Below are 21,930 nucleotides of genomic sequence, written 5' to 3' on the forward strand. Positions count from 1 at the left end.
TGAGACAAAATAGCTGACAACCCTGAGTAACTTGCGTCTGTAGCCAATACTAAAGTAATATCTTGCTGATATGGAACCAAAACTTTATCCGATGCTAATTCCTTCTTTACCCAATTAACTGCTTGATCACAATTAGAATTCCAATAAAATTTGCTCTCTTTCAAAACATCGTACAATACCTTTAGTTGATCAGCTCGCTTATACAAAAATGACTCGTAAAAATTTACTAACCCTAAAAATGCTTGAAGTTCTTTTTTAGTTTTTGGAGAAGGCATATTCACAATTGAATGAATTCTACTAGGAGATGGTGATAAACCCTTTTTGTCCAATTTGAATCCTAATATCTCTATTTCAGACCTGAAAAATTCACATTTTGATTCGTTTACTTTAAGTCCTGCTTCATTTAACTTATAAAATATTTTTTCTAAATTATCGAGATGCTCTGAATCATTCTTTCCTGTGCAATAAATATTATCTATGTAAATTTCAATATTCGGAATACCTTTCAAAATATCAGTAACAATATCTTGACATTCTGCTGGGCTGGAGGCTACACCCTCTGGCAATTTTTTGTACCTAAACAAACCTTTCTGTGTGATTATTGTCAATGGATCTCTACAATCTTCAGCAACTTCAAATTGCATAAATGCATGTTTTAAATCAATTTGGGACCATTTGGTTCCAACCTGTAACGTCTGAAACACTTTTTCTTTTAAGGGTAATGGATATCTTTTAACAATTATTCGAGGATTCACTGTTAATTTAAAATTTCCGCATAAACGAACTCCTTCCCCTTTCACCACAGGAACTACTGGAGTAGCCCATTCACTCACCTCAACTTGTTCCAAATTACCTATTCTTACCAAACGATCGATTTCTGCATCTACTTTGTCTTTCAAAGCGAAAGGGACATGATAAGGTTTACATTGAATTGGCTGATAATCTTTTTTGAAAGTTAGTTTAATAGATTTACCTTTATATTTACCTGGGCTGTTGTCGAACAATTGGGGATATTTTGATTTAAAATGTGAAATAATACTGTTATGATCATTCAAGCAATTCAACGCAAACTGAGGTTTAAAAGTTATCGGCCACATACCCAAGGCTTGAAGCCATTGCCTTCCTATTAAATTTTTCCCGTTACCTGCCAAAACGTAAGCTTTCAAATTTGCTTCAACCCCTTCGAAATGCACCTTAAGATCAGTCAACATACCCATTACATTCAACTTTGTTCTGTCATAGCTGGACAATGAAATATCTGCCTTGTGAATTTTCTTAGCTGCAAAATAATTAGCTACAGTTTTTTCTGAAAACACAGTCACATGTGAACCTGTATCAACTTCCAATTCTACCTGATTATTATCAATAATTAATTTCATACTATGAGGTTCTACCACAATATTGTTTACCTGAAATTCAGTAAAATTGTTTTGCTGCATATAATAAAAATCTAAATCAGAACTATCCAAATCTTCATTTTCTAATAAGTTGTCATTGACTAAATTAATTCCGTTTTGTTTTTTTAGACATGCTCTATCAATATGACCTTTTACATTACAATAATTACAAGTTTTCCACCTAAGTTTACAGTCTCTTGCGAAATGATTAAATCCACCACAACAATAACATTCATTATTATTACGCGTTTTTGAGGTTATATGTACCTGAGAATAGTTTGATACATTCGACCTACGGCTGCCGTTTCTGTCTTCTCGTCTGTAGCTGCTCCTGTTATCGTGTTGTCTTTGTCTATTGTCGCTGATGAGTTTCTGGCTCTGGTCTTTGGAAGTGGAAGCCGCGGCTGCGTTGTTTGGATGCGAAGATTTGAATTTTCCTTCTGCGTTTCCGCTTCCCCTTCCTCTGTATTGTTGATGATTGGAATATTTTGAACCAGCCTTATTCATGTAAAAAATTGTATCTTCAGACACAGCATATGCGGGCTTCATTGATAAGGAATTTTTTATAGCTGCTTCTCGATCCTCCGCTATCTTCACTGCACTTTGAAATGTTAGATTTTCTTGACGAAATAATTCCACTTTTGTTTCGTGATTTATAAGTCCAAATACAAATTGATCACGAAGAGCAATATCAAGGTCCTTGAAATTACAATAAAAAGATCTTTCTTTCAATTTTGTAAGGAATGCGTGTATTGATTCCGAAGGTAATTGTTTCGTGGCGTAGAATTTATTTCTTTCGGAAATTTCTGAAGGCTTTGGATGAAGATGAGAGTTCATGATATTAACTAAATCAGAGTAGGAAAGATCTTTGGCCTTTTTTGGTGAAGTTAAATTGCGAAACAACATGAAAGTCTCTTGACAAACCCTTGTTAACAGTTCTGCACTTTGTCTTTCCGGCGGAATACACTGACACTCGAAAATTAATTCTAGTCTTTCGACAAAAACTTCCCAATTGTCTTTGTTTAGGGTAAAACTTATTTTATTAAAGTCGGACATGTCGTACCTGTATAGTTCCTTCTTTGTGAAAGTTTCGTTTTTTCCACGAAGTTTTTTGACGAGCGTTTTTCGTAGGTTATCAACACTATCAGTTTCACTCACAGTAACGTTATACGTTTTTAGTTTTTCAATTAGTTCTTGTTTATTAAGTTCGTACACCCAGCTCACTCTCACTTCACTGGATGGACTTCTTCCTCTGGAACTAGGCTGAGAACTTGCAGCACCATCTGCATCCGACATACTCTTTAAAATTCCTAAGCCGTAATAAGCAATCCAACAATTTTTACCATAATCCTCGTCGCCAGATTATTGTCATGTCCATAAGAAAACTACGTTTGGTTTTTATAACTTTATTCGATATGCAACTCCTCAATCTCGACTACTACTATAAAATCTTTCCGAATACTGAACTTATAAACGCATGTGGAAACCTAGATGCTTAATCAAGCATGCGCACACAATATTACAATACAATATATTACAATTGACTTTACCACGTGGGAGATTACAGCTACCTGCGTGACATCCGAGTCCAAGAAAATCAACAATGTGGAATAGCCTACTTGGATAATTGTTGATTAAACAAAAAAAAGAGAATAAGAAGAGTCCCTTATATCAAAGTGGTTTCCTTAGACACGTGTGTCAAGCTTTCGTCCCTGTGCAATAAGATGAAAAGTGTTAGAATGAGAAACATAGAAGGAAATAACAAACAAATCAAATCAACAACAGATGTCAGTCGTGCATTTGTGGTTACAGCAGCAATTGACCTTACCACGTGGGAGATTATAGCTACCTGCGTGACATCCGAGTCCATGAAAATCAACAATGGGGAATGGCCCACTTGGATAATTGTTGATTAAACAAAAAAAGGAGAATAAGAACGGTCCCTTATATCAAAGTGGTTTCCTTAGACACGTGTGTCAAGCTTTCGTCCCTGTGCAATACGATGAAAAGTGTTAGAATGAGAAACATAGAAGGAAATAACAAACAAATCAAATCAACAACAGAAGTCAGTCGTGCATTTGTGGTTACAGCAGCAATTGACCTTACCACGTGGGAGATTATAGCTACCTGCGTGACATCCGAGTCCAAGAAAATCAACAATGTGGAATGGCCTACTTGGATAATTGTTGATTAAACAAAAAAAGGAGAATAAGAACAGTCCCTTATATCAAAGTGGTTTCCTTAGACACGTGTGTCAAGCTTTTGTCCCTGTGCAATGCGATGAAAAGTGTTAGAATGAGAAACATAGAAGGAAATAACAAACAAATGAAATCAACAACAGAAGTCAGTCGTGCATTTGTAGTTACAGCAGCAATTGACTTTACCACGTGGGAGATTATTGCTACCTGCGTGACATCCGAGTCCAAGAAAATCAACAATGTGGAATGGCCTACTTGGATAATTGTTGATCAAACAAAAAAAAGGGAATAAGAACAGTTCCTTATACCAAAGTGGTTTCCTCAGACACGTGTGTCAAGCTTTCGTCCCTGTGCAATACGATGAAAAGTGTTAGAATGAGAAACATAGAAGGAAATAACAAAAAAATGAAATTAACAACAGAAGTCAGTCGTGCATTCGTGGTTACAGCAGCAATTGACCTTACCACGTGGGAGATTATGGCTACCTGCGTGACATCCGAGTCCAAGAAAATCAACAATGTGGAATGGCTTACTTGGATAATGGTTCATTAAACAAAAAGAAGGAAATAAGAACAGTCCTTATACCAAATTGTTTCCTTAGACACGTGTGTCAAGCTTTCGACCCTGTGTAATACGATGAAAAGTGTTAGAATGAGAAACATTGAAGAAAATAACAAACGAATGAAATCAACAACAGAAGTCAGTCGTGCATTTGTGGTTACAGCAGCAATTGACCTTACCACGAAAAAGATTATAGCTACCTGCGTGACATCCGAGTCCAAGAAAATCAACAATGTGGAATGGCTTACTTGGATAATTGTTCATAAAAAAGAAAAAAGGGAATAAGAACAGTCCCTTATACCAATGTGGTTTCCTTAGACACGTGTGTCAAGCTTTCGTCCCTGTGCAATACGATGAAAAGTGTTAGAATGAGAAACATAGAAGGAAATAACAAACAAATGAAATCAACAACAGAAGTCAGTCGTGCATTTGTGGTAAAAGCAGCAATTGACCTTACCACGTGGGAGATTATAGCTACCTGCGTGACATCCGAGTCCAAGAAAATCAACAATGTGGAAAGGCCTACTTGGATAATTGTTGATCGATCAAAAAAAAGGGAATAAGAACAGTCCCTTATGCCAAAGTGGTTTCCATAGACACGTGTGTATAGCTTTCGTCCCTGTGCAATACGAGACGAAAAGTGTTAGAATGAGAAACATTGAAGAAAATAACAAACGAATGAAATCAACAACAGAAGTCAGTCGTGCATTTGTGGTAAAAGCAGCAATTGACCTCACCACGTGGAAGATTATAGCTACCTGCGTGACATCCGAGTCCGAGAAAATCAACAATGTCGAATGGCTTACTTGGATAATTGTTCATCAAAAAGAAAAAAGGGAATAAGAACAGTCCCTTATACCAAAGTGGTTTCCTTAGACACGTGTGTCAAGCTTTCGTCCCTGTGCAATGCGATGAAAAGTGTTAGAATGAGAAACATAGAAGGAAATAACAAACAAATGAAATCAACAACAGAAGTCAGTCGTGCATTTGTAGTTACAGCAGCAATTGACCTTACCCCGTAAAAGATTATAGCTACCTGCGTGTCATCCGAGTCCAAGAAAATCAACAATGTGGAAGGGCTTATTTGGATAATTGATCATTAAACAAAAAGAAGGGAATAAGAACAGTCCCTCATACCAAAGTGGTTTCCTTAGACACGTGTGTCAAACTTTCGTCCCTATGCAATACGATGAAAAGTGTTAGAATGAGAAACATAGAAGGAAATAACAAACAAATCAAATCAACAACAGAAGTCAGTCGTGCATTTGTGGTTACAGCATCAATTGACCTCACCACGTGGGAGATTACAGCTACCTGCGTGACATCCGAGTCCAAGAAAATCAACAATGTGGAATGGCTTATTTGGATAATTGTTCATCAAAAAGAAAAAAAGGAATAAGAACAGTCCCTTATACCAATGTGGTTCCCTTGGACACGTGTGTCAAGCTTTCGTCCCTGTGCAATACGATGAAAAGTGTTAGAATGAGAAACATAGAAGGAAATAACAAACAAATCAAATCAACAACAGAAGTCAGTCGTGCATTTGTGGTTACAGCAGCAATTGACCTTACCACGTGGGAGATTACAGCTACCTGCGTGACATCCGCGTCCAAGAAAATCAACAATGTGGAATGGCCCACTTGGATAATTGTTGATTAAACAAAAAAAGGAGAATAAGAACAGTCCCTTATATCAAAGTGGTTTCCTTAGACACGTGTGTCAAGCTTTCGTCCCTGTGCAAATACGATGAAAAGTGTTAGAATGAGAAACATAGAAGGAAATAACAAACAAATCAAATCAACAACATATGTCAGTCGTGCATTTGTGGTTACAGCAGCAATTGACCTTACCACGTGGGAGATTATAGCTAGCTGCGTGACATCCGAGTCCAAGAAAATCAACAATGTGGAATGGCCCACTTGGATAATTGTTGATTAAACAAAAAAAGGAGAATAAGAACAGTCCCTTATATCAAAGTGGTTTCCTTAGACACGTGTGTTAAGCTTTCGTCCCTGTGCAAATACGATGAAAAGTGTTAGAATGAGAAACATAGAAGGAAATAACAAACAAATCAAATCAACAACAGATGTCAGTCGTGCATTTGTGGTTACAGCAGCAATTGACCTTACCACGTGGGAGATTATAGCTACCTGCGTGACATCCGAGTCCATGAAAATCAACAATGTGGAATGGCCCACTTGGATAATTGTTGATTAAACAAAAAAAGGAGAATAAGAACGGTCCCTTATATCAAAGTGGTTTCCTTAGACACGTGTGTCAAGCTTTCGTCCCTGTGCAATACGATGAAAAGTGTTAGAATGAGAAACATGCAACGATTTTGCACGCTTCATTCCATGTTACGCTACTGGAATTTTTGAATACGCGGTAATTTGTCAATTAATCGTTTCATATCGTGTACATTCGGTCGGAATGCAGATGCGCGTTTCTGGAGAGAATTTTCTGAAAGATTTTCAATGATGATTGAGACTCCAGCAAGAATAAGTACCTCAGATTTCAGTCATTATTAATTTAATTTGAGACTCGGAATCTTATTTATCGGCGAGAATTGTGTCGGGATTCTCGGTAAGTGTTAACATGAATATTAGTATTCAACAAGTAATAATCTCACCAGAATGAATCAATTTAATTTGAAACAGTAGTTTTTTTTTTAGAGTCATCCATCTTGTCGAAACGTATTTCAGGTTTGGTAGAATTATTTTTGTGTCAAATAATGTCAGCAAAACTCCTTCTCAGGTTTATTTGATAATAAATGTAATGATTTCTTTGTAATTTCTTGGTTAGAAATCCGAGAAGGAGTTGTAAATTCAGTTAACATATTCTGATATCATTTTTGTTCATTTTCTCAAAGCACCTCCCGTGGGATTAGAACGAAGAAAACCTCCCGTGGGATTAGAACGAAGAAACCTCCCGTGGGATTAGAACGAAGAAAACCTCCCGTGGGGCCCGAAAATTTTGGCAACCACTCCTATCATTTCGACCTTTTCAGTTCTAAAGTAATAATTTATCTTTGTTTAACTTTTTCTCTTTCTTTTGTCTCGTCTTTGATATTTTTCGTTGGTATCAGAATGACCACACGTGTCGTGATATATTTTTTCGTAGCTGTACATTTACATATAATTGTTTTTCTTGTTTATTTTGTCTGATAGAATGAATAATCCAGATTTCTTGAACGGGACTGACCTTGGCAATTTCCATGTCAAACACATAAAACTAGATCTGACCCATGATGATGTTTCTACCGACTTAGACAAAACTGATGACAATGATGAATAATTCCTTTTTTGCCTTTAACCTTTACTTCCTAAATTTGCTCCAGATACACAGATTATATGTTTTTCTTTATTTTTGACAATTATTATCGTTTATCTTCGTAGCATAGCTACTATTATCGTATCTTTGTAGCGTGGCTACTATTATCGTATCTTTGTAGCATGGCTACTATTATCGTATCTTTGTAGCATAGCTACTATTATCGCTTATCGTTGTACCACTATTAGTTTATGGTGGCTACTATTTATCTTATCGTTGTAGTATGGATACTACTTATATTTACCTTTAAAGTTGTTGTTAATCTGACTGAAGTGTCTTTTAGATATGCAGAGCAAATTAATTTTGGCGTAACTGAGAGCATACTTTGGAGTAATTTATTATTTTGGGTCTGTAAAGATTCAGTTTTTTTTTCTTATTTTCTGTGTACTGTTGCAATTTCCCGTTTTCCTATTTTTCCTTCAATTTTCATTTATCTTATCGTTATCGTTGCAAGTTATATACTTGCTGGCGCCCAACTTAACGTTGCTGTGAACTTTCAGTTATATCACTTCAATGGAGAGGGAGGTAGGGAAGTGAATCCTTGAGCTCAGTTGATTCATATACACGTCAGTTCAGAACATCTTTGTACACATTATTTGACTATTTTGAGCCATTTATGGCTGATTTTTCACAGACGGCGTTAATTATCTTTTACCTACTTTGTCGAATGTTATCGCATTTTTTCGTGGTCGATAAATATCGATTTTACCTTACCTTTTCATTACCGGATTTGACGTTATATTTGCTAATTTTGGATTTACCTCAATTTAGTTTCATTACCGGATTTGACGTTATATTTGCTAATTTTGGATTTACCTCAATTTAGTTTCATTATCGGATTTGACATCGTTCTATGCAAGAAACATAGAATGATGGAGTCATTTTTGAAAATTTTGGACTCAAACTAAAAATCTTCCATGCCCCCCCTTTCTGGTCCACCTTCGTCTCGGGTGCCAGGAAGATTTTTCTTGTTGTGCGACGGCACCTTTTAAATTCATTCACTTTTGTTTAGTTGAGACGGTTTTTTTAGTTTTCATTTTTATAACCGCAGCACTGTTTACTTTTTAGTAGCAGTGGCTGAAATTTATATTGAGATTTTTGACGATAGGTCGTTTGGGCATGACTTTCCAGAATCGGTAGGATGATGGTATTTCACATCAGTGTGAAGTATCCTCATCCCTTTTCGTTTTTTAGAGAGAGGCCTTCAGCAACCGACTTCTGTTTCACCTTTTCACTCAACTCTGAGTAATTTAAATATTTAGAGTGTAAAAAAGTTCTCATTGAGCTCCTTTACACTCATCTCTCTTTCGTTTTTTAGAGAGAAGACTTAGGCAACTGAAGTCTGTTTCACTTTTTCCCTCATTTCCTTTTTCCTTAGTGCTCAGGTCGTTTCTAAATTTGGTTGACTATTTGTTCGATATATATTTTTTTTTCAACTTGCCTTCAGCAATTGGTCATAATATTTGGCATTTCATATTTCAAATTAGTTACATTCGATAGGTTTTGGGTAAGACATGGTACGTTTGCGGAATTCTCCCTTGTAATATATCACACTAATTATAACTTTTATCATTTGCTCCAGTTGACAAGTCGGAGTATGTTTTCTTTTGACGTGCTGTGCTTGATCTGATGCCATCGAGTATTTTTGTTTTTGAGATATTCATACATAAAGAAAAAAAAAAATTTTTTTTTTCTTTTTCCTGGTGAGAGGTGTGTGCAACGATTTTGCACGCTTCATTCCATGTTACGCTACTGGAATTTTTGAATACGCGGTAATTTGTCAATTAATCGTTTCATATCGTGTACATTCGGTCGGAATGCAGATGCGCGTTTCTGGAGAGAATTTTCTGAAAGATTTTCAATGATGATTGAGACTCCAGCAAGAATAAGTACCTCAGATTTCAGTCATTATTAATTTAATTTGAGACTCGGAATCTTATTTATCGGCGAGAATTGTGTCGGGATTCTCGGTAAGTGTTAACATGAATATTAGTATTCAACAAGTAATAATCTCACCAGAATGAATCAATTTAATTTGAAACAGTAGTTTTTTTTTTAGAGTCATCCATCTTGTCGAAACGTATTTCAGGTTTGGTAGAATTATTTTTGTGTCAAATAATGTCAGCAAAACTCCTTCTCAGGTTTATTTGATAATAAATGTAATGATTTCTTTGTAATTTCTTAGTTAGAAATCCGAGAAGGAGTTGTAAATTCAGTTAACATATTCTGATATCATTTTTGTTCATTTTCTCAAAGCACCTCCCGTAGGATTAGAACGAAGAAAACCTCCCGTGGGATTAGAACGAAGAAACCTCCCGTGGGAATAGAACGAAGAAAACCTCCCGTGGGATTAGAACGAAGAAAACCTCCCGTGGGATTAGAACGAAGAAAACCTCCCGTGGGATTAGAACAGGAACCTTTCTTGGGATTGAAAAATATCAAGAACTACTTCCTTGAGATACAGAATTTGGGATAGTACGTATGTTAGACCACTTTACTCTCTGAATCTGAAAGAATTCCTGCGAAATACCTGGCATTATCACAACAACTTCGTTGAATGAGGACTGGAGTACTGTAGCTTCCTGATAAGAATTGGTGTTCAGAAGGCTGAAGATAATATACAGAAGAGGTTCCATCCTAGTGGCAGACTGGCTCATTTAAAATCGTTTTAAGTTGAGTTTCTATTTTATTATTTGTTTGGAGTGAAAAGGATCGATCATTGTATATTTTGATTTTATTAAATTTGTAAAAACCTGGGTAGGAGTTTTGTTGCCAAATAAGCCAAACCACCCCTAGAAATTAGTCCTTAGAGTCTCATGGGCAATTGTAACGTTACAAACATAGAAGGAAATAACAAACAAATCAAATCAACAACAGAAGTCAGTCGTGCATTTGTGGTTACAGCAGCAATTGACCTTACCACGTGGGAGATTATAGCTACCTGCGTGACATCCGAGTCCAAGAAAATCAACAATGTGGAATGGCCTACTTGGATAATTGTTGATCAAACAAAAAAAAGGGAATAAGAACAGTTCCTTATACCAAAGTGGTTTCCTCAGACACGTGTGTCAAGCTTTCGTCCCTGTGCAATACGATGAAAAGTGTTAGAATGAGAAACATAGAAGGAAATAACAAACAAATCAAATCAACAACAGAAGTCAGTCGTGCATTTGTGGTTACAGCAGCAATTGACCTTACCACGTGGGAGATTATAGCTACCTGCGTGACATCCGAGTCCAAGAAAATCAACAATGTGGAATGGCCTACTTGGATAATTGTTGATTAAACAAAAAAAAGAGAATAAGAACAGTCCCTTATACCAAAGTGGTTTCCTTAGACACGTGTGTCAAGCTTTCGTCCCTGTGAAATACGATGAAAAGTGTTAGAATGAGAAACATAGAAGGAAATAACAAACAAATGAAATTAACAACAGAAGTCAGTCGTGCATTTGTGGTTACAGCAGCAATTGACCTTACCACGTGGGAGATTATAGCTAGCTGCGTGACATCCTAGTCCAAGAAAATCAACAATGTGGAATGGCTTACTTGGATAATTGTTCATCAAAAGAAAAAAGGGAATAAGAACAGTCCCTCATACCAATGTGGCTTCCTTAGTTACGTAAGTCCAGCTTTCGTCCCTGTGTAATACGATGAAAAGATTTAGAATGAGAAACATTGAAGGAAATAACAAACAAATGAAATCAACAACATTGGGTATGTTAACAAATATGTGTAGATATTACTAAGATTTTGCGTGTCAGATTTACTGTTAACTGCTTTTTCTTCCTCATTGATATGGATCATCTCTAATATAATTCTCTTATTGTAATTCCGTTCTTTATCAATTATCTCTACATTGTCAAAAAGAAATTTATGATTTTGTTCTAATGAGTGCTTTGTTAGGGCACACCTTTTGTTCTTTTTATTTATGTCGCTCTTGTGAAGTGATATTCGATTTTTCAACAATTGAGATGTCTGACCTACATAACCACGCGAACAATCTTCACACTGTATTCTATAAATTACATTTGCATGCAACATAGTTGGAATGGTATCTTTCAGCCTACTATACAGTCTCTTAACAGTTTTGTAGTTATATACTGCTATTTTCACATCTTCTCTACTCAAACATTTTTTTATTTTACAAGTTAAACCTTTAATATTAACAATACTACCAAACTTAATTTCAATTTCATTTGTGTCCGTAGATCTAAGTACCTGGGGAGGGCGGTCGTTGTCGTCTATATGGTTGACATTCGCTGACGAATAGAGTAGCTTGGAAATCATTTTTCTTGGGTACCCATTTTCAACAAAAATATTAAAAAGTTTGTCAATGGAGCGTTTCAAAAATCTGGGATGGCATATTTTGTTCACCCTATTTTTCATTTCTTTAATACAATTTATTTTTATTTGTACAGGGTGGTCAGATTTGAAATGTATTAATTTATCTGAAGCAGTTTGCTTTCTATGCCAGTCAAGATGTACAGTATTATCAATTCTGTAGAGTCTCGTATCTAAAAAACTAACAGAATTATTTTCGTCCTCAAACTCTATTGTAAACTGTATATGCGGATTGTAACTATTGAACTGTTCCAATATAATTTCAACGTCTTGTTTGTGCAAGGCTACAATAAGATCATCAACAAATTTTTTGATGAAGGCGATTTTGTGTCTCAACTTTGGAATACACATATCTAATGCATGATCCATGACATACTGAGCCAATATTGGGCTGATTTTCGAGCCCATGGCGCATCCAAATATTTGAATATAAAACTGATTGTCAAATGAGAAATAATTGTTCCGAAGTATGAACCTAATAATTTCAAAAAATAGATCTTCAGGAATGTAACAGTTTCTAGAAATACTACCCCATCTCTGATTAAGGACATCTACTACAACTTCCTCACATAGGTTGCCAAACAGGTTGACAACATCTAAAGAAATGAGGACATAATCCTCCTCTAACCTGAAATTATTGACAAATGTAGCAAATTCGAATGTATCTTTTATAATATATATATAAATGAATCCCTTTTTCCCTTGGTCACGGCATCACGCGTGAATGGCTGGACCGATTCTTTTTTTGTTGTATTTGTTATTATTAGGAAAAGGTTCTTATGTAAGAAAAAATACGAAAGTTGCATAATTCACGTAGTTGACATTGAAACAGAAAAACGTATTTTACAATGTTTATATGCTCTGTGCAAATACATCGGTCAGAGCCGCCTCGGTGGCGTGGTCGAGAGAGACCTCGACTGCGGCACCAAAAGTCCGGGTTCGAATCTCAGTGAGGGCATGGATGTTTAGTGGTTGTTCAAGTGTCTGAGAAAAAATAAAAATTGTATGTTGACATTAGGATGATTGCGAGTGTGAATTATATGTAATATATGTGGGAAAATTAGGAGAAATCCAACAAATTTGTGACTGGGTACATAACCGAAATTTGAGCCCAACAAGCTATAATAATGAATGTATATCGGTCGGAGTTGATCTGTGGTAGCGCATGGGTGTTTGGTGGTTGTTCAAGTCTTTGAGAAAAATTTAAAAATTGTATGTGGACATAAGGATGAATGCGGGTGTGAATTTTATGTAATACATCTGGGAAAATTAGGAGAAATCCAACAAATTTGTGACTGGGTACATAACCAAAGGTTGAGCCCAACAAGCGAGAAGGATGAATGAATGAATATCGGTCGGAGTTGATCTGTGGTAGCGCACGGATGTTTTGTGGATGTTCAAGTCTTTGAGAGAAAATGAAAATTGTATGTTGACATAAATATGAATGCGAGTGTGAATTATATGTATTACATGTGGGAAAATTAGGAGAAATCCAACAAACTTGTGACTGGGTACATAACCAAAGGTTGAGCCCAACAAGCGAAAAGGATGAATGAATGAATATCGGTCGGAGTTGATCTGTGGTAGCGCCACAGAATAGAGAGGTATTACAGAAGCGACACTCTTTGACATTTCCTTTGTTCTCGATGTAACCAATTTTGGTGACCTTGAAGAACTCTCAGAAGGCTGGTAGTTCTACATGACCACAGAATAGTAAATATTTATATTAAAACTTCTCAATTCTATGACATGACGGTCCATTTGAAATTACATTTGTATGATTACTGTATGATATTTGGGACATGACTGCGTATTGAATGGAAGTAGTAATTCTATTTCAAAATATTTTTCAGCCTAAATTTGTATTTCATATCAGAATTTGAATTAATGGTAAGTTTCCGACTTTTATTATCTTACTTGAATTTCCTGAAATACAATAAAATCGCTTTTATAGAATACATTAATAATAATAAATAATAATTTTATATATACAGGGTGAGTCTTTGACTTGTTACGGTTTGAATTTGAATTTAATTATTTACAGTATTCCTTATAATTTGTTCCTGTGGTTAATGATTTCTGTAACAGGAGGTATGTTGCATTGCCGGTCGATGTCATGTTATAGCGTTAAATTCAAACTTGCATTTAAAACACAAAAAGTAACATCAACACGTTCAGTTTTTTCATTCATTTTTTTGTATCTCGGTTATCATTCAATTTGAGTTCTTTTGAAAATGCATTTCGAATATCGTTCTTTTTCCATCGTAGCCTCTCACAGAGTAACAACGAAATTTTGGCGAGCAGTAGAGTTTAAAGTCGGCATTTTTTGAAATTTATTATGGTAGCTGAATTAATTTTTCTGCTAAGGCAATAATCAATTTAATTTGGATAGCCTAGTCAAATCAAGTATTTATTTTGTGAGCTACAATTGAGTGAAAATCCTCGACAACGAGGGTAAGTTACCTTGTGATCAATTTGAATTGAATTTTAAAGTAATACATACTTTTTTCTGTCATTCTTAGATTTTTATTATATGGTAATTTTTTTTCTATTGGACGTATTGGTATCATTCAAGATCTTCACGAAAATTGCGAGTTAATGGTGCATACCTCCTGGGAAAATTGTTCAATTGGTCCTTCATTTGTTGCTAGAGATTTTCATACCCTTTCATTTTGAGTCACTTGGTACAGTTGGCTTGGGGAGGAGATTCACCCTAATTTTAAGATAAGTTCCTTCTCATGGTTTTTTTTCCTTCATTGTTGATTAGATACAATTTTGGATATAATATTAAATTCACCTTTGGCACATTTCCTTTTCTAAATTTTTATTATATTTTCTCATATTAACATTACCAATATTTGAATATTGTAATTTTCACATTATATTCAGTATATTTAATATTCCAGATTTGTATTCGCAGTTCTCAAAGTTTAGTACTCATAATTTCATATTGTCTTATATTTCAACTTATCCAAATTGAGTATCTTTTTTTTAAATTTTCTTAATCGTATATTTTTCCAAATTCAACTTCATCCTTATTCTTAGAGATTACATTCCATATTAGCTTGATACTTTAAATTTTTCATCATTCACATTTTGACTGCTTTAACTAGAACTTCATTATCTAAATTACTCATTAGTGTATAATTGTCCTAAGTGCACGGTATTGCAATCTTTCGATTCAGTCTATTAGAACTAAGAATTATATATTTGTAAGAAACTTATTAGATTATAGTTATTGTTATTTCAGATTTAAAAATTTATTTGTGATTAAAAGTACTTAACCCAACCCTGATTAATTAATTGTTTATGACTGATTAATTGTCTCATCAGCAACTTTATAATTGGAATTTATTATCACAGGTTATAATAAAGAAAGTACTACCGTGGCAGACTTGTACATATATTTTAACCGAAGATTCTTGAGGTCAAAAGAAACACTTTTATCATTTACCATTTTTTCCGATTCGGCCCTGTTAAAAAGATATAGCCATTTTTAATTTTCATAATGAGCTAATTCACCCCTGGTAACCGGAACACTGAAGTTTTCGCAAGTATAAGATATACAATTTGAACCTTGGAAATAAGATACTAGATTGGAAAAACCATCATAAACTCACTTTTAACATTCCATTTGTTGAACAAAGTAGTATTTATAATACAATAAATGAGTTATCCCAATTTCATTGGCGATAAAGATTGAATATTTTTCTCTTGATTTTCTATTTCATTTCCGATAATCAACGAATTGAGCTCGCTACCACCCATATTAGCTTAGCTCTGATACTCATAATTCATATCCATTCATTTATTATATCGCATTTATAATATATCGTACAAGAATTGACATTTAACCTCACATTCACAAATAAATCTGTAAAAGATCTAACACAGACAAGTAGTCTGTGGTTTTAAGTTTGAACCTCAAATTTCGAGTGTTGCAAATTTAACCCTAGAATACTAACCATTCGTAAAATTTACGAATCACAGATGCTGTGATGCGATTGGCTAATTCAGCGTAACCAGCAGTATTTTCGTTCTTTGTCTAGCTTCGTTATTCGGTTCGACGGGTCATTTGAACAGTTCGTTCTTGTGAACAGATAAGTGCGTATCAAGATATCCAGGGGTGATTCGTAATATTTACGATAGGTTAGTAAGCATGTTATTATCTCGTCGGATTATTTTCATTAGTCAATATTTTTTATAGTTGTTATTGTACCGAAATGGCGAAACGCAAGTGCTTCAATGATTATAGAAAGTTGACGCAAAAAGAAATAGAGGAATTAACCGTACCCCTCAGCTCATCCAGTGATGAAGAAGATCCAGGTAGCGGTTCAGAAATAGAAGATAATCTAGAGAAAGATTTCTCACCTTCTGAATCGGAATATGAACCTGGAATATCTGACGCAGAAAGCACTGATTCAGAACCAATCGACTTTGTGCTACGTAAAAAATATAAACGGAGTGTACTTTCCTCACATGAACATTTTGAGACAGTAAAAATAAACAACTCTCACGATAATGAACAACCAATGGAAAGTAATGAAAATCAATAAGAATATTCGGAAACGTTAGGAAACCATAATAACAATAAAGAACAATTCGTTTTAGAAGATGAACCTGAGCAATTGGAAGCCGACGAAAACAATTTAGGAGGGTCAGAGAATATTTCGGAAATAAGTGAAAATAATGAACCAACAAGTACGTTCGGTTCAAGTCTGAGAGGCAAAAATGGCCATCGATGGTGTACCGTTGCCAACAGGCGTAAACGAATTTCAAATAGAAATATCGTTCATATAGTACAAGGACCTTTCGGGACAGCAAGAGAGGCACAAACACCGTTAGATGCTTTTCTTTGTTTGCTGAATGAGTCTATTTTGGGAAAAATTTTGATACACACAAATACAGAGATACGAGGTAAATCAGAAAAATACAAAATTGAAAAGGCTACAAATTCCGAAACTAATCGAAAAGAATTAAATGCACTTTTAGGACTATTGGTGTTTGCAGGTGCCCAAAAGGACAATCATTTGAATACCAGAGAGATGTTCGGCTATAAAATATCTGGTTCAATTTACAGAGCAACAATGAGTTGTGAAAGATTCAATTTTTTATTAGAAAATCTTCGGTTCGATGATAAGACAACACGTATTGTGAGGAGGCAACAAGACCGTTTCGCGCCCATTCGAGATATTTGGGAGGAGTTCATTTCCAATTGCAATCATTCTTATATACCGGGGAGTTATATAACTATTGATGAGCAGCTATTAGGGTTCAGAGGACGTTGTCCATTCCGGATGTATATACCTAGTAAACCCTCTAAATACGGTATAAAAATCGTAATGTGCTGTGATGTAGGTACAAAGTATATGTTTGCGGCTGAACCATACCTCGGTAAAAATACCGACACCAAAGGATTACCCCTAGGAGAATATTATGTCAAAAAGCTGACAAAAAGTATCCACGGAAGTAACCGCAACATAACCATGGACAATTGGTTTACTTCGATTAATCTAGCAGAAGAGCTTTTGAAACCCTCCTACAAACTAACAATTGTTGGAACTCTGAGACACAATAAGCGTGAAGTGCCTCCTGAAATGATAAATCTGAAACATGGGGAACTGGGAAATTCAATATATTGTTATGATGGAATGAAGACCCTGGTTTCAATCAAAACAAAAATAAATAAAAGTGTTCTGATATTGTCCTTTATGCACGAAAGCTCAGCTACCTGCCCAGATACTGGAAAGCCAGAAATGAATATATTTTATAATCAGACCAAGGGGGGAGTTGATGCATTTGACCAAATGTGTGGTAGTAGAAGTTGCTCCAGAAAAACGCGAAGATGGCCATTATGTGTATTTTATGGAATGCTAAACATGGCTTGTATAAATTCATGAATAATTTTGGATCACAGTTTACAAAGAAGCGGTAAGAAAAAAATCTCCAGAAAAGATTTCATGATCAATCTTCATGAACAGCTCACGAAACCATGGCGAAACGTGCCCGTCGAAAAAAAGAAGAATGACGTCAGTTTCTTGTAAGAGTTGTAACCGAGCTTTTTGCGCAGAGCATCGTGCACGTTGTTGTGTTATGTGCAATAATGAAAATTAATTTAGTGTTTTTTTTATGTTTATTGTTAATAAATTGAAATTTGGAAGTATTTTGCATCATTTTATTATAAAAAAATTTCTTCGTTCAGTTGATTTTGATGATTGAATTTGAGATCGTAAAATTTACGAATGGTTAGTATTCACGGGAGTGCGATTTAAGGTTAGTATTCTAGGGTTAAACACAGCAGTTCGAATAATCTATGTTCTAACCTAAAATATTCATTTACACTGTTGTTGTTATTATGATTTTGATATGCTATCATCAAATGAAAATCATCGAAGATTTGAAGAATCCCAACAGAATATTGAAGTTCCATACATATTTTCGAGAAATTTAAAAACAATTTCCAAAATAATTGTGTGAATACAAAATAAATAAGTGTGCATTCTGATAGAAAGCAATTCCTTTATGAAATGAAGCATTTGATTTGGTCCAACTATCTCATAAAAATAAAAATAATGATCTGCTCCAATATTTTTGGAGCCATCAGTGTGAAAATATGGAAATGAAGTTTTATGGCTCTGTAATTAATGGAAAATGTTAGACTCCACTTGTAATCAAATTTGTTCTATAATATGTACCTACATTATAGCCAACTCTACTACTTGATTCTTCTTGATTTTGCCATTGAAAATAAATGAGAAGTATTCAATAATATCCACAGTTGAATATCCTGTTTCTTTCAACTCACCTAATTGTTTTCATATTAAAACAATTATGGCACTCTTGGAAGTATGTCAATCATATGCTCTAGGATGAATTTATGGAACAGCAAAAGAATAAAAGTATTTAATCTCAATCCCATGAAAATTTGTCCAGTATGTACTTAGTGCTATGTTTCGATCTGAGTTTGAATGACCCTCGAAGAATACAGTATTGTTCGATAGTAGCAGTCTTTAGTGGGATATTGACTGTTGTCATTATAATGGGACTATTTTGTGAAAACTTTTTTGAACATGGGCTTCATGGGAGATCTGTACTTTTCAAAATAGAATGTTGATTTTAATGAAGTATCTTCTTATTATAAGAGCTGTGTCAAAGCTCAGTAATTTGTAATCAAATAGATGCGTTGAGGTGAGCTTATTCAAATAACTTCATTTTCAAACTAAGTTGGCTAGTACTTCAATTCTAAAATCTGAGACATGACATCATAGTAAATATTCATTTCTGTGGTTTTTTTTCCACAACAGAACAGAGTTGCATTTAGCCAAAGTACCCAATTTTTCGAATTTCACAGATAATTTTTTTTTTTTTAAGATCAAGTTACTCGAAAACGGCGCTTTGTAGGAGAAAATATGAAGAATACTTTTATTTTCCAAATTAGCCAAATATTGTTCAATGAACGTTCAAATTACTTTCAAGAGTTGAGTTCTTCGAATTTCTGGTATTTTTATGTGATGTAATGTTCATAATGAAGAAACTGAAAGATGTGTAGGGAATCTTGTGTTCGGAGAAGATGTATCACATCAAGGAAAAGCTATATTCCAAAAATCATTTCCTTCAATAGAACCATTCACGAGATATAGCTGAAAATCACTTTTTTTATCGATTTTCAACTGCCTGTATCTTTGTAACCGGGCCGAATCGGAAAAAACTATAAAGGAAAAAAGTGTTTCTTTTGACCTCAGGAATCTTCGGTTGAAATATATGTACAAGTCAAAGACTCACCCTGTATATATATATATATATATATATATATATATATATATATATATATATATATATATATATATATATATATATATATATATATATATATATATATATATATATATATATATATATATATATATATATATATATATATATATATATATATATATATATATATTGAAAGTGTAATTTTCTTGGGTTTAGAGCACATTAAAATTCAAATATTTATATTTTATTCAGTGAAATCGACATATGTTTCGACGTAAAAAAGCCTTTTTCAAGATTGTATAATAACAGTTGGACATCAACATCTAAAATTAATTAAAATTGATTATTATTCATTTTTTTTTTCCCTTATGTCTATGCTAACTTACTAGTCTAGCAATATTCCTATAATAAAAGTTGTACAAGTCAAATCAATAAAATTTAATCTTTACGAGGGTACTGTCAAATAAAATTTGATTTGTTTAATTCTTGACAATGCAGTTTCCCAGTTTATCACTTGAATTGCCATCTGTGTTTATCTATCTATATTAATAAATATGTTATTGAAGTTTTCATTTCATTTTGATTTTGTTTTACAATTGTAGTCACAGATGCCTCCTCTAGATAGGTTTTATATTATTGCAGGATGTTATGGTAAATTTTTGCTAAATTTTTCAGGTCGGTTCTGTCGTTTATAGAGTTTTTTTCCTTTTGAATGTAAATCATTTCCAGAAAAGTCCTAATTTTGCTGTTGGTTTCTTTGTGTAAGATTTCACAGTTGTCGAAGTCGAACCCATGGTTAGTTGTTAATTCATGTTTCTTTAAGGCTGTAGAATTTTTTGCATATTTGTGGCCGTTGATTCTTTCTTTTATATATTGGGTTGTTTGGCCTATGTAAACTCCTGAACATTCTTTGCATTTTAGTTTGTAAACACAGTTGGATATTTTATCTTTTGGAATTTTGGATTTTAGCTTGGTGTAGAGATGTTTCAAATTGTTTTTGGATTTATGTGCAATTTTTATGTCTGTGTCTTTGAATATGTAATTAATTTTTTCTGATAAATTTTTCACGTATGGAATTGCTACATATTTTTTGTTTCCTTTTGTGGCTTCGTTTTCGATGGTATTATAAGCTGAATGAATTCTGTTTTTAAATATTTTTTCTATTAGATTTGATGGATAGTTATTTTGATTTAGGATTTTCTTTGCTTTTTTTATTGTCTCGATACGATATTTTGGTGATGTCAGCTTTATCGATCTATCGGCAATCCCTGAAATTACACTTTTTTTATATTGAATTGGTGCTATTGATTTATAATTTAGGTATCTGCCTGACCATGTTTCTTTTGTGTGCCAAATTGTTTCTATTTTTGAGTTCATAATATTATGTATGAGTGTCATATCTAAAAAGTTTATTCTGTTGTCTTTTTCAATTTCTGTTGTAAATTTAATTTTTGGATGATAGTTGTTTAATTCGTTTAAAATTAATAATATATCTGCTTCGGAAACTGCAGTCAGGCAGTCATCTACATATCTTTTGAAAAAAGATATTTTGTGTTTTATTTTATTTATTATGGTTTCTTCAAGATCTTCCATTACCAATTGGGCTAATAGTGCTGATAGAGGGGCTCCCATGCTGCATCCGTCTATTTGGCTGTAAAAAGAATCCTCAAACTGAAAATAAGAGTTTGATATGCAGAAATCAGTGGCCTTCAGAAATTCAACTTTCGTGAGATCTGTGTGATGTTTTATTTCATCCCATCGTTTTGCAATTATGCTTTTGGCTTTTTCCATCGGAGTGTTTGTATATAGGCTGACAACATCAAATGATACCAATTTTTCATTGTCTTTCAAGCTCACTGTATTTATGAATTGTTTGAATGTCCAAGAATCTTTTATGTGGTATGCATTCTGGCCAATAATGGGTGAAATACACTTGGATAAATATTTTGATAAATTATAGGTAGGACTTTGAATACAGCTGACAATTGGTCTTAATGGAATATTGTTTTTGTGGAGCTTAGGTAAACCGTAGTTTTACACTTACAATACATCAAATATAGCACAAGAAATATTACTTTTCCTATATATATATATATATATATATATATATATATATATATATATATATATATATATATATATTATATATATATATATATATATATATATATATATATATATATATATATATATATATATATATATATATATATATCGAACTTGTGTCAAACGGGCAATGAACTCGAACACCGAAACACGTAGAAAGATGTAAACATAACTACTGACAATATGGCGGTTGGGTACCATGAAAAAGGGAGAGTGTCGCTTCTGTAATACCTCTCTATTCTG

At 34.0% G+C, this 21,930-nt stretch overlaps 1 protein-coding gene across 1 annotated transcript; it reads right to left on the reverse strand.

The window, feature by feature from the left end:
* Window positions 1-233: 233 nt before the first annotated feature.
* On the reverse strand, window positions 234-2,932 carry LOC123682784. The gene is made up of 2 exons (XM_045621565.1): window positions 503-2,932; window positions 234-357 (listed from the first exon to the last, which is right to left on the reverse strand). The coding sequence occupies exons 1-2, from the start codon at window positions 2,691-2,693 to the stop codon at window positions 347-349; spliced, it is 2,202 nt and encodes a 733-aa protein (XP_045477521.1). The 5' UTR covers window positions 2,694-2,932; the 3' UTR covers window positions 234-346.
* Between the last annotated feature and the right edge of the window lie 18,998 nt (window positions 2,933-21,930).

This window comes from Harmonia axyridis, chromosome 6, assembly GCF_914767665.1.
Source record: "Harmonia axyridis chromosome 6, icHarAxyr1.1, whole genome shotgun sequence".
In the NCBI taxonomy this organism is placed as follows: Eukaryota; Metazoa; Arthropoda; class Insecta; order Coleoptera; family Coccinellidae; genus Harmonia; species Harmonia axyridis.